The sequence below is a fragment of the Drosophila nasuta genome, chromosome 2L (genome assembly GCF_023558535.2).
Source record: "Drosophila nasuta strain 15112-1781.00 chromosome 2L, ASM2355853v1, whole genome shotgun sequence".
Classification (NCBI taxonomy): Eukaryota; Metazoa; Arthropoda; class Insecta; order Diptera; family Drosophilidae; genus Drosophila; species Drosophila nasuta.
Genome location: NC_083455.1, coordinates 14,320,127 through 14,333,942, shown reverse-complemented (window position 1 = coordinate 14,333,942; position 13,816 = coordinate 14,320,127). Strand labels below are relative to the sequence as shown.

General features: G+C 33.8%; 1 protein-coding gene across 1 annotated transcript; it reads right to left on the bottom strand.

The window, feature by feature from the left end:
* Positions 1–9,677: 9,677 nt before the first annotated feature.
* LOC132794092 (fibroleukin-like) lies at positions 9,678–10,762 on the bottom strand. Its single transcript, XM_060804343.1, has 2 exons — positions 9,992–10,762; positions 9,678–9,914 (listed from the first exon to the last, which is right to left on the bottom strand). Exons 1-2 carry the CDS (start codon positions 10,708–10,710, stop codon positions 9,755–9,757), a joined length of 879 nt encoding a protein of 292 aa, XP_060660326.1. The 5' UTR covers positions 10,711–10,762; the 3' UTR covers positions 9,678–9,754.
* Between the last annotated feature and the right edge of the window lie 3,054 nt (positions 10,763–13,816).

Here is a 13,816-nt window from a genome sequence, read left to right as displayed (position 1 = left end):
CGTATGTCAACAAAATATGGTTTGGCTGAAGCTTCCGCATAGGCAGCTGACAAGCGAGTAAGCTAACTGCAATTTATTATTATTAATAAATAAAATTATATGTTTATTTTTCATTTTTTATTTAATATAAATACAATTTAAATGCAGGTTTATTGAAATCTTATACATATATATTTATTCTCCTTCTTTTTTAATATTTATTTGTATTTAATATAAATTCAATTTAAATAAACGTATATTAAATTCTAATTTCGATTTATTCTGATACAAATATACGTAGCAATTTATTATAGTTATCAAATAAAATGATATGTTTAATATTGTAAAATAAAATATTTGTCAAAGATACTAATCAATTACATATTAGTATCTTTATTTAATTTATTGAAATTATGCTAACATACTTTCTTCTATAAAGTAAAATTTAAGATATTGAAGTATTTCTGCGAATATTTAAGTTTAAGTTTCAGTTCAACTTTTTTATAATATAAAATATAGAATAAAAAATAAACAAATATATAAATAAACTATAGAGGTTTTTGTTAAACTTTTGTATAATGTAAAATAAAGTATACAAAACTATTGTATTTATGAGAAGTGTGTTCATAAAAAAAAAATATTTCTGAAATTTGAATTTACCAAAAATTATAATTACCTTAAAAACGGAGCATTGACTGGATTTCAATTTTTAAATGCTTAAGTTACTCAAATTTTTTTTTTGTAAATCTTTTTACTCTATTTCATATATTTTCTTTTTTCCATTTCGCCCTTTGTCTTCTTACCATCCACATTCATACCACCAGCGACAAGCTTTCGCCAGCTTGTGGAATGAGTTTGTGGCGTCATCTATGGGCATGCACGTGCTGGCGCCATCTGTCGTGTGCTTTGCATTGTACCAGACTCGAGTGAGCTGTTCGCAGTGCAACTTTGCAGTCATCTCAGCTATTATTTATTGAAATCACACACACACACATACGCAAACGTTCGCACACAAGCAGAAAATTGTTGTATTGCGGTTATTTAAAAAAATTACATTTACGTATTATTAAATTAATTAAATGTAAGCCACAAATTGAGTTAAATGTGCAAAAATGCACCAACGGCGAAAGGACGAAACTCCAAAGAGACTCTGAAAAGCCTTTTGCATATGACTGTTAAAAGGCACCTGGAGTTTTGAGAGGGTGGCACGAAAAGTTAAAGAAAAAATACTAATTAAAAAATTTAAAAATAGAAAAGACTTAAATGAAAATTTGCTGCTTTCATTTAATAATTTAATTTTAATTTATTTAATTATCAATTATTTTTTATAAATTCCTAAAATATATTTTAAATGTCTTGAGCAACCCTCTCATATTTAAATGCTTGCATTTGTATGCCAACTATTTTCGTATGGGAATTTATGGCAGTGCAGCGACTGGGCCAATGCGACAAATGAAATAATCTATGGAATGGGAATGGAAAAGGGAAATGGGATATGGGTTGCTTGATCTGGATGGATGGATGGATGGATGGAAGGATGAATGGCCGGTTGGCTTGGCTTGGATTTGGCTTGCATGCAGCGTGTAGTAATTAAATTTAAAATATGTACACACTGGCTGGCGAATGTTTGAGTTTGAAACAGGTGCAATGCGACGCCTCTTATGTATGTGTGTGTGTGTGAGAGTGTGTGTATAATTTTATCAAAGGCAACCGACACGACTGTGAAACCGATGCCATAAGCCGACCAACTGGACAGAAAGCGTCGAATGCGGCTTTAGTGCACTAATACACAGACAAAGGCACATGCACATGCATTAAATACACTTACACGAGCCATTCTCACACACACACACACGCACACAATTGAATCATTTTGCCTTTTAAGTGTATTTTGCGGTTATGCGTTTCATAGGCATTTTGTCTCATGTCATTTCATTCTCTTTTTCGTTGTTGTTCTCCTCCTCCTCCTTCTCAACTGCTCAACCTCAACTCCAGTCAACGAACGCTCCCTAGATGGCGCCAGCACTTTGCAAATTTTATTTATTTATATAATTACGACCGTAAACTGATATAGCCTTAAAAGCTATAGCTGCAGGGTATTAAAAACAAAAATCAGTTGCATGCGGCCATTTAATTGAGTGGCTGCCTTTTTGCAAAAATGGTTAAACAAATTGAATTACAATTTTTTTTTGCAATTATTATTTTGCTTGGCGTTGTTTGCAGTGAACAAAAACAGGCAGCCTTAAGGCTTTAATAAAAATGACCAGCACAATGAAAAGAAACACCAAACAATGACAAAAGCGTAGCACTCATTGCATGATGATGACCTTTAACCTAATTCCTTTGCGGCTTAGCCAAAGAGAATGCAACACGCCTGAGAAATGCACAACATGACGCAATTTGGATTACACACACACACATTGGCACGTACAATAACCCACACACTCACACATTCACAGCCGGACGCTTGGCTACTTTTAAAGTTGATTTTACTTTGGCTTTGTGCTTTACTATTAAAAGTGCGGAATTTAGCATTTAAAGCAGATTACTTAAATAAAGTCAGATCATTTTTAGTTAAAACGCAAATGCTACAAATCAAAAGCACAAAAAAAGGCACAAAGCAACATGTAAAGCAAAATGTAAAATCAAATGCACAAAAAATGTCACATAGCAACACAGAAAGCAAAAAAGAAACACAAACACACAAATCCAAAAGGACAAAGAAAAGAATTGCACACGTGCAACACAATCATGCCACAATTTAAAGTTCGAAGACAAGCCTTCAAATTCGACAGCAGCAACAACAAAAAGTATTGCTTCGAAAATGAACCGTTATCTTGGCCACATGCAATTCGAAAAACGATCTCGCACGAAGTGCGCTCGTGTGCAGCAAGCCTGCATTTGCCGAACGTCATTCGATCTTCGTTTCGCTTTATCCTTTCTGCAGCGCAACCTAATTAGCATTCTAATTTCGAATTTGACTTCAGTTTTATTTGGTTCGTCAAGCTGCACAAAAGTGACAGCGTAGTGAAGTGCACAATTTTTGAGTTCGCTTCATATAACCGCTATAAATTAAAGAGTTTACTAGCTGTTAATACTAGTAACAAGTGTGTGCGTTAATTGCGTATTGTTAAAAAGTGATTTTAATAATGAATAGCATACAAATAAGCGCGTATGCATGTGATTGAAGAGTACAGCATAAATAATAAACGGTTGCATATAATCTGTGCAAGTAAATGAAAAACTGCAATAAAATCATATATCATATTTAGTGTATTCATGCAATTAAAAGTATATAAGCAATGCACAAATACAGCACAGCATTTAAAATTTTTTTCACATAGTATAACGGATGCAAGTGGCACTCGCGGCAACTCGCGCAGTCGTGACGTCAGCACGATCGCTGCATAGCAAAGTGCGCAACCGTTCGTCGTGCGCCTTTGCTTGTTCGTGTTCGGCAGAGCATCCTTCCTTCGTGACTCTATGAACCTTAAAGTTGGGTGCGCTGAGATTTTGGCGCGCGTCGCCAATCGTCGGCGGGCAAATCGCGCGCGAGTGATTTTTTTAAGTGCAAGTGTCTCGTAAGCTGAATGCTACAAAGTGTTGTAGCAATCAGCATATATTTGGTTGTTGTCTAGCTCTCGTAGCTAGCAGCTAGTAATGAAGGGTTTTTTTTTTGAGTGAGCAAAGTGAAAAGTGTGTCCTTTTTAATTGAAAGCGAAAGCACTGTGTAAGTGCAATCGTATTTTTTTTTTTGAGTGCAAGTGAATGCGTAGGCAATTTTTTTTAAGTGAGTTTTTAATGGGTTCGAAATCAAAAGCTTATGCTCTTTTTTTTTGTGCCACTGCAAGTGTATTTTTTCAGTGCAAGCAAAAGCGTAAATGTATTTTTTTTTAGGTGAAAGTGTTAGTGTATTTTTTTTAAATGTAAGCAAAGCTTAAGTGCATTTTTTTTTTGAGTGAAATGCAAGCGATTTTTTTTGTGAGTGAAAGTTAATTTTTTTATATAAAGTGCATTTTTTTTTGAGGGTAAGTGTATTTTTTTTATGAAAGTAAATTCGTAAGCCATTTTTTTTTTGAGTGAAAGTGCATTTTTGTTTTATATAAGGTGTTTTTTTTCGAGTGTAAGTGCAGTGTATATTTTTTCAAGTGCGTTTAAGTGTAAAAAAGTGTTAAAAGTGAGTGCTTATTTGAAGCTGCAAATAAAACATAATTTATTTAGCAGCTTGTTGTTCGAGCATCAGTTGTGTGCTGCGTTCAACTTTCAACCGATGCAGACAACAAAGGACGAAGGTATGTGTGTGTGTGTGTGTTTGAGTGTGCAGTAGAAAAGTATTTTGATTTGTGCAATAAGTATTGTCGTTTCGCCTTGCCACCGTCGGTAATTTCTTAAATTTTTTATAGCGCATAACCTGTCTGGCACACATGCGTTCGTCGTCGCCCCCTCTTGCTCCCACCCACATACACTTGACTGCCTGCTGCGTCTTTGGTTGGCAGCGAACTTAGCACCCGTTGATTGTTGTTTGCCGTAAGGCTCAAAGTTAGAGCAAGCGCGCGCGCGAGAGAGAGAAAGAGAGAGAGAGTGGCTGCGAGGAAGGCGAAGAGCCAAGAAAAAGGAAGTCGAAAACGAAGACGAAGACGATGTTGTCGCTATCGTTGGCTACGCTTATTGCATTATGCCAGCGAACACGCCAAAGTCAGTCAGCGTGCGTGGAAGATGGCGACATTGGTTGGGTGGAGGGGGGGAAGAGGAGTCTGATTGGAGGTGGGAAGTGATGAGAAAACGGCTCAGCATACAGCATATATCCGCGCAGCAAGTGCAGCTGATGCCATTTTTGGCCCGTGGCAGCCGCGAAAGAGAAAACACTACGTGAAAAATAACAAGAAGCGGAAATGATAATAAAATGTGAATATGCGAATATGGAATACACTTTAATCGTTGTCACTTTTGTGCAACGCTGCGTTGTCGTTTTATTTAAAGGTAAGCTGAGCAAAGCTCTTTGGCCTGCGATACTAGAGATGCTCACTACATTATAAATGTATTTATATTATTTAAATATTTAAATTTATTTGATTTATTAAATTTAATATCTGTACATGTTTTGTTTTATTAAAAATTATTTAATTTTCATCAAAATTAAAGTTCTTTCTTTCTTTTAATTTTAAAGAAACACAAATGACATGATCCGGGATTACACGTACGGTTGTAAATTTTAACTTTTAAATGTATGATGCTATTTGATTTTAAGGTAGGCACAACTTTTAATATTTTAATTAATTTAATTTACCTATTTTTATATTCTTATTTATTTTTTTATATATTTTAAGATACACAAATAGCATGAGCCGGAATTACACGTTCGGTTATAAATTATAATAAAATGCACGATGTCATTAGAATTAAGGTAAGCTCAGCTTTTAATTTATGATCTTATCTTTTTGAGTATTATTCTCATATTCAAATTTTGTTAATTTTGTTGGTCTTTAAAGAAAAAAAAAAATTGTATAAAGTTTTAAATAAAATATTAAAATTTATTTAATTTAATTTTTCTATTATATAAAGATTTTAATTAAATATTAATATTGATTTGATTTTCCATATTTATTATTTCTTGTTTTCTTTTAAGATACTCAAATGGCATGAGCCGGGATTACGCGTACGGTCGTAAATTATAACAATTAAATTAAGATTTGATAGAAAAAGGTAAGTGTAATTTCCCCTTTTATAAAGATATTTTTAAATTCACTTAAAATATTTCACTAAATGCCGAAACGTTAAATAAGAGCTTTCGAAAGCTTTTCGCATTCCTGAAGCTATGAGATCTAAAAAGAAATACTATAATAAGCAATTAATTATATTTCCGAAATGTATACAATAGTTTGCTTTTTTCAATTATTATAAGAGACAAGAGTTATTGCTTAGGTTTTATCTGATTCAATTGAAATGTTGCCTCTACTAACTGCCCTATTACATTTACCAATAAGAAAGAAACCCTTAAAAACTAGAATTGCATAGTTTTAGGGGCAGTCGCAAAACTGACTACAAAGTTGCCTTATCCCGATGAGTAAAGCGCATATAAATATGAGAATTGGCAAAGCTTCTGGTACGCATCTTTTGCCTTTCCCCCCTGCGCTAACATTTCCTGCATCAATTTCCCCTACACCTACACACTCACACATACTTTAGGTTGTTGGCAAGAAATGTTAATACCAAAAACGAACCATTTGCCGCAATGAAAATCGCGTAAATTTCATACTGATTGTAAGTGTCGCCGTTTTCTTGACGTTCTCTGCCTCAGTTCAGGAGCTGGAGATGAAGACGTAGCCAAGGATGTCAGCGATGCCGTCTGTTTGTCTAGCTCTCTCTCTTTCTTTGCCTGTCGCCTGCAGATTGTCACCATTGTCACAATTGCAATTTTTCGTTTTGCGCTGTCGTTTTGGCCCTGATTTGCTTGCCATTTTTTTCCAGCTCTTCTCTTCTCTTCTCTTCGTTTTGTCATTTTGGTGGCATTTACCATAAGCTAAGGACCATCATAGCCCAAAACTGCCCTTCGATTGCATTAATGGCAAACGCGTCCAGTGCCAGCTGCAAATCTTTCAAATGAGAAAACTTTTCCGTTGCCCTCGCCTTCTAATGGCCAACTGAATTTTTCAGCATGTCGTTTAGTTGTCCTTTCTCTGGTCTTGTTTGTGCACTAGCATGTCTAACCAGCTGGAAAGTGATACTAAAATCACTCTTAAACTTTGTATCAGCTCTTTCTTTTAGTTCGGTTTCTTGGCTGGATTACAAAAAAATGCTTAAAGAATTTGCTATACTAATAAAAATTTGTTTTTTGCATCTACAAAATATCATAATTTGTGCTCCTATTTTTATACCCGCTACCCATAGGGTAGACTTTTAGATGTTACAATGTATGTAACAGGCAGAAGTATATACATATATTCTTGATCAGCGTCAACAGCGGAGACGATATTGCCATGTCCATCTGTCTGTCTGTCCGTCTGTCCGTTTAATCATCTACATATATCTCAGAGACTATAAAAGATAGAGTCAACACTTGTAATGTTTGCACGCTGATCAAGTTTCTTAAAATTTTTGGTTCGCCCAAAATCGAATAAAAAGCGTAAGTTTAAAGCTAGATTAAAGATTTTTGGTATATTTGGCACTGTGTGGTTAATTTTGAATATAATACTGTATCAATATACCAAATATATCTTTTGGTATTCTTGGTATATACCTGATTAGCTAAAAATTGTAAAAGTTATTTAAGAAATTCTTTTGTGTGGGCAAAAACGCCAACTAACTAAGGCTCTTTTTTGCTTTGTCTGACAATTTGGTATATTTTGCACTCTATGGTATATTTTAAGTGTCAATCATATATAAATATATACCAATATACCAAATAAACCCTTTGGTATAATTTAGTATTTTTGCGGTATATTAATTAAGTCAGAATAATATCGCTCTGTTTTGCTGTTATTCACAATGGGTAGCGAGTATCTCACAGTCGAGCACACTCGACTAAAGCTTTCATACTTGTTTTATGTTTAAATATGATGAATACTTTGTGGAGATTCGTTTCGCTTCTTTTCCAATTATCAATTCCGTCAACATTGTGACAAGCACATTCATTGTGCTCCTATTTTTTTATGTTTCAATATTATGAATAGTTTTGCGATTTGCTTAACTTGTTTTTCAATTATCAACTTCGTCAACAATGTGACAAGCACATGCGTTGCATTCTGCGCTGATTATTGCTTGAAATGAGATCCTGATGCAATAGAAATGTGATTATAAAATAATTTCGTAGAAATATATGACAAGAAATCAAAACGTTGCGAGCACGTCTTCGATACGAAGAACATTGGGCGAAAGTCAAAGAAAACATTTGTCAGACATTGTGGAAGACTGATGGCGCTTTTGATGGCCGAAAATCAAGTTTGTTTTTACGTGCCGCGTGACAGAAACGTGCCACCGTCTCTCTCTCTCTGTGTGTGTGTGTGTGTGTTTGTGTGTGTGGGAATTCGGCTGTGGATATCAAAGGTCGCAGCTGCTGCAAATGGCTGGTGCTTTGGCGAAATGAGAGCGCTCGCTGTGCCTCCCAATCCAATGTGGCGATGAGAAATCGCTCGTCATTATTGACGCTTGCGAAAATTCGCTAGAATAGCAAGCGCCATACACACACACATGTCTGCCTCCCCCCTCCCCCCAACACTTCGAAGCATTTTGCGGGGAAGGCGCCATAAATTATGCTACTTTCTGCCGCACGAATATAGACATCTGTAGCTGTGAAAAATCGTGCCCCAAAAACTTTGACCCCCCTCTCCCCAAGAACAACTAAACTGGCTGGCAACTTATTGAAAATCACTTAGACACACATGTGACGCCCGGTCGAAGGCGTTACGTGAGGCCAAAAACTGATATTTCTCTGCTTTGTGGGTAAGGTACTTTGTATAATTTATGTTGGGCATTAGAATTTATTTGTTGCCGCAGCCCTCAAACACAAGCTAATCTTATATGTGGACAAAGCGGGAGGCTTGACATAGGAATGACAGGCATATCAAATGCAAACGAAAAACAAAACCAGTCGAAAGCGATTGGTTTAAATTCTTGCAGCCAATTACTGCGCTATTGACAAAGTCCACTCTGAAGCGTTGTTATGAATATAATCATAAAATAAATCATAGTTCAGTTTGTTCAAACATTTTCTAATACGATTTAAGCTGATAAAATGCTACCAAAAATATTTCTGGGATTTCAGAAAGCGAAAGCGTTGAGCTTAAATTCTTTCAGCCAATTATTGAAATCTATCTACACTTTTCAGCGCTTCTATGAATATAAACAATTTATCAGAATTCAGTTTAATACAAATTTGTCAATGATTTGCCAAGTAGCAGAAAATGTTTGAATATTTTTACTGATAAACTCAGCAGCTCAAAATTTATATTTGTCGTCAAATCCAAAACAACTGGTTTAAACTGCTTTAAACCATTTATTAATTTATTATTTGTCCAGCTTTAAACGCTTCTCTGAATACAAATAACAATTTAACACACTTCAGATTAATTAACTGTTATTAAACTAATTGTCAAGAGGATAGATTTTAGTAGTACTAATTGCGTATCTTAAAAAAATGTTTGAGCACATTTTCTGAAATAAAAGTATTGAATAATAGAGAATAATTCAAAATAGAATAATTGCTTTCTCTGTGTTCTAATCGCATTTGTTGGCATCTCTCAGTGCTTGCGATAAGAACGCGACTGACATCTGACCTATTATTTTGTTCAACTTGAACTTGATTCTATTTTGTTGATTTGGAAATAGACTCGACAAAAAACAAGTATGAAAAAAAACAAAATATTTATTTATGAATGAAAATGTAAATTTCTAAGTTTTAGCTCGAATCAAAATTACGAATTTATGGAGATGGCATCAGTGTCTGCATTCAGATATTTAAATAAATTTAAACGTAATGAGAGTAAAATAATTAAAATTTCTAGTCAATTATGCTATTCAACTTCTAAGGAGATTGTAATTATACCACCAACCATTGTTAATATCTCTGATATTGTTATTCTTACGATATTTTCACCTCATATTCGTTCGCCTCATTTCCAATCTTAAGGCGATCATAATACAAATGAACTTTTATGTAACTGATAACATTCCCTAAAAAACAATTGAATGACTTATCGAGTTGATATTCTGATATTTATTTAAAATAAAAAGGATTTATATAGAAACAAATGCTTTCATAATAAATCAAAAATAAAGTTTAATAGCCAAACCAATCGCGAACTCTTGTCGCAATATTTTGAACTTCTTTCTTCGCTTCACACGAGCGATTGGTTTGCATTATGGGACGTATCATCATCTTCACAGACTTGAAGCTGACAGGCCAAGTGTTCCATTGACTAATGATATCATTAAGATTGCTTATGAAAAAAAGTAAAAAAAAAGTAAACAATTAAAACTAGATTTCTTGCACTGTTTTCATTCCTAAACTTCTTACCTTTCTATGCCATTTCGAGCCTCGTCAATCCACCAACCGTTATTAGTAACTTTTTCGTACGTAATGATTGTGGAATCGTAGGGTAAGAACTTGTTGCCCAGAGAATTGTGTAATCCATTTCCAGCAGTTCCTTCATATTCACCCAAAGATAACAGCTTGAATCTGGCATTCTCATTGCCAATTTGAAAGTTATTGTATCTGGCATAACGCGTTTCGCCGCTTAAACTTTCAAGAGCTATGAACAGTTCGTGCTGCTGAACTGATAACAATGCATACAAATTGCGAAGTCCAATAAAAAAACTGTTCTCCAAGTTGCCAAATCCATCCTTGTACTCCCTGAAAGACCGATCAAATTTGACATCGTCATCGATGCGTCGTTGGATTATTATCCATCCAGGTCCGGCAGTTGCCGCTTCACAGATCACCTCAATAGTTTTATCACTTAACTGAATGCTATGATTTCCGGCAGATTTTCCATCAGGTAAACAATAAGTTGGATATATTTTCAACATTTCGAGCCTTAAAGCGGCAAGCACTGTTTTCATTTCTTCCAATGATTTGATTATGTTTATTTCGTTAACTGCATCATCGATTTGGGTTTTTAATAATCGTATATTTGTATTATTCATTTCAATTCGTTTGCCCTGGTCTACCGAGTTATCGGCATTAATCTGTGCACACGCCAGCAAAATAATCACAAGCCTTGCCAGTCGTTTCATTATTAATATATTTTGCGGCAATAATTTGATTTGTTTACTTTGCAAAGTATCAACTGCAACTGTTTTGACAAAATTTCCAAGTTTGTTTCACTCAACTTATATATACTATAGACTAAACATTTCATGATTTGAAATATGTAGATTAAATCATCGAAATTATTTTTAGAAGGAGAAATAAATATGAACAATTGAGTAAGAATTATGGATTGTAGGGTATTTATAGTAGTTTGTAGTATGAGCTAAGGGAAGACTGATAAATATAACGTAAAAGACAAACGCAAAGTAAAAAGAAAACAATAATAATATTAATAATAATAATAATAATAATAATAATAATAATAATAATAATAATAATAATAATAATAATAATAATAATAATAATAATAATAATAATAATAATAATAATAATAATAATAATAATAATAATAATAATAATAATAATAATAATAATAATAATAATAATAATAATAATAATAATAATAATAAAAATAATAATAATGATAATATATAATAATATTAATATTAATAATAATAATAATAATAATAATTAACATTTTTAACTTTTAAGTGTCTCTCTTAATTTTAAAAGTAAACAGTAGCAAGCTTTTAACACGACAGTCAAATAATCACAATATTTGCTTACAGTCAGAGCTCCTTATTATGTGCACATATAAATATTTGTTTATTCCAGAACTTTAAAGTTTGTAAATATTCCACAAAGTTTCAAACAGAAAGATGCAATGCATAAGATAATAGATTTGTATACCCTAGACTTTTTGTCAATTCATTTCTGAATTCAAGATTAAGTCATAATCAACTCGTATCAAATAAAAAAGTTTGTTTTAATAAATTCTGCATTCACTTTTGATTACAGGGTATTCAGGCAGTTGAGCTACAGATGTGATAAAACGAATAAAAAACAACATATTATAAAATATGTATATAAATTATAATAATATGTTTCATAGTTTCTATAAATAATCGCTAAATTTACCTTGATTGTGAAACTTCTTCAAACTAGCTATCGATGGGCACTTTAAAAAAGGTTTTAAACTGTTTTCGGCTAAGCGGGAGACCAACAGCTGTCGCGGTTGGCTGCACTTGATAAACGAGCCTGAGAGAGAGCTGTAGCAAAGGACACAGAGAACAGAAGGGAGGTCAAAAACGGGTTTAAGCCCCAAGTCGAGCAGAAGAGCGGCCCAAACTAAGCCTAAGCATTGTCAAACTTGGACATTCTAAGGCTGCTAATAGACACACACTGAGTATGAGAGAGAGAGCGAGAGAGATAGAGACTCCAAGTCCAGCGACGACATATTTGTAATTTATGACCCAGTCGCTGAATGTTATCTTCTCAGTGTGGAAATGGCGGATGTGGCGACTACGGCGATTGCCGAGTGTGTTTTCGATTCAGCTAACAACATTCACGCACTGGTTTTGCTTTTGTGCCTTGCTTTGCCCTTGCCTTGGCCGCCTGTCAGTGGCGTTGTCTGTAATTGTTTTCCTAATGGAAGAGGCACCCCAAACATTGACCGCACTTAAGTTGTCATGCGAGTATGTGCTCTACGAATTTATGAGCTAACATCGAGACCAAGACTAAGGATTGCGTATTTTGAGGGCGGGGACTAAACAAACCTCAGTGAAAAAGTCGAATTTTATGCAAGCGATATTCAATTTCATCGATTCTGTTGACAACTAAACTATATCGATGACATATCTAAGGAGCTCAGAAAGCTTTTGATTTTGCCAAAAAGTATTATTAGCTTTGTGTGTTTTGTGCTTTCTGACATGTTTTCATGTTTCTTCGATTGCAAATCCTTTAAACCTTTTTTGGCCATTAAAGTCTAAGCCACAAATGTATGATGTTATGCTAAAAAGGTTTTCTTTTTTGTTGTTGGACAAAAATGCAAACATGAATCCACAATGGTGTGGTGGCAAGGAAATCCTTTGCCTGGGAGGCCAACTCAATTAGTTGCACGCATCCATTAGATATTCCAGGCACAGACACAGAACGATTGCAAAGCCATAAAATAGCCAAAGGCCGCATTGAAAAGACCAAAAGAAGATTATTATTGTACAAGTAGAAGTCGAAGCGAGAAAGAGAGCGACAGAAGGGAAAACAAAAACCAAAAAATGAGAGCAAAGATGTCACGCAGCGTTCGGCCTAAAGGGATTTGCCATAGCACAGCAAAATATGTATTATATTCGAAGCCATAGATGCTATTTTGTTATATGAATACTAATGCAGTGAGCGGGGTACTTTAAAAGGCAAAAGGCAAACACTTTGCATAACTGTCGCTTGCTCGTTCGGTCAATAGCGCAAAAATATAGTATGAAATATAGTACAGGGCATTCTCAAAGGGTGAAACTCCAACTACGAGCATTCAGCCACAAAATGTTAAAATAATATTTTTAGATATAATATTGAGCAACAAAATTGGGCAAGTTTTAAAAGAACCAATTTAAATAGTAAAGAAATTCTGCAAGCTTTCAATTAGGAAAGAAAATAAACATGTACAAATAATCTCATCTAAGGATAAAATCTACAGATAATATTTTCAATACAATATTGAACAACAAAATTGGATTTAAATCCTACTAAAATTTCAAAACAAGGAAATTCTGAAAGCTTTCAATTAGTACGGAAAATATAAATTTTTAAATATTCTGCTACAATTTTTCGTCTCAGGATAAATTCTATACAATTGATTGAGATTTAGGTCGAGTTTTCTCATAAATATTCTGTATTCTGTAAATATTCTGAAACAATTAAGTGCACGATTTTTGCCATCTCTTAATGAGAATATGTGCTTAGAATAAAATCTACAAAACAATTTTGAGTAACTTAAAACTCAAACAAATTAGTAATGATTTACAAGAAGTTGGTAGAGAAAAGGATACAGCGAAAAATATAGTCACAATCTATTGATAATAAAGATATAACAAAAGTTCATCAATCATATAACATTTAGCAACAATTTAGGGTATTTAAAACAATAAAAGAATAATGCTTTACATACAAAATTTTCAAATTTTGTAAAAAGTTGTGAAAATGTTGCTGCAAATATGAAGATACAATTTTATATTGATAATAAAATGATGACAAAAG

Excerpts from the sequence above, each read along its gene's own strand:
- LOC132794092 (XM_060804343.1), bottom strand. The coding sequence starts at position 10,710 with ATGAAACGACTGGCAAGGCTTGTGATTATTTTGCTGGCGTGTGCACAG. Across the intron at positions 9,915-9,991 it reads GCTCGAAATGGCATAGAAAG|CAATCTTAATGATATCATTA; the intron begins GTAAGAAGTTTA and ends TTTTTTCATAAG.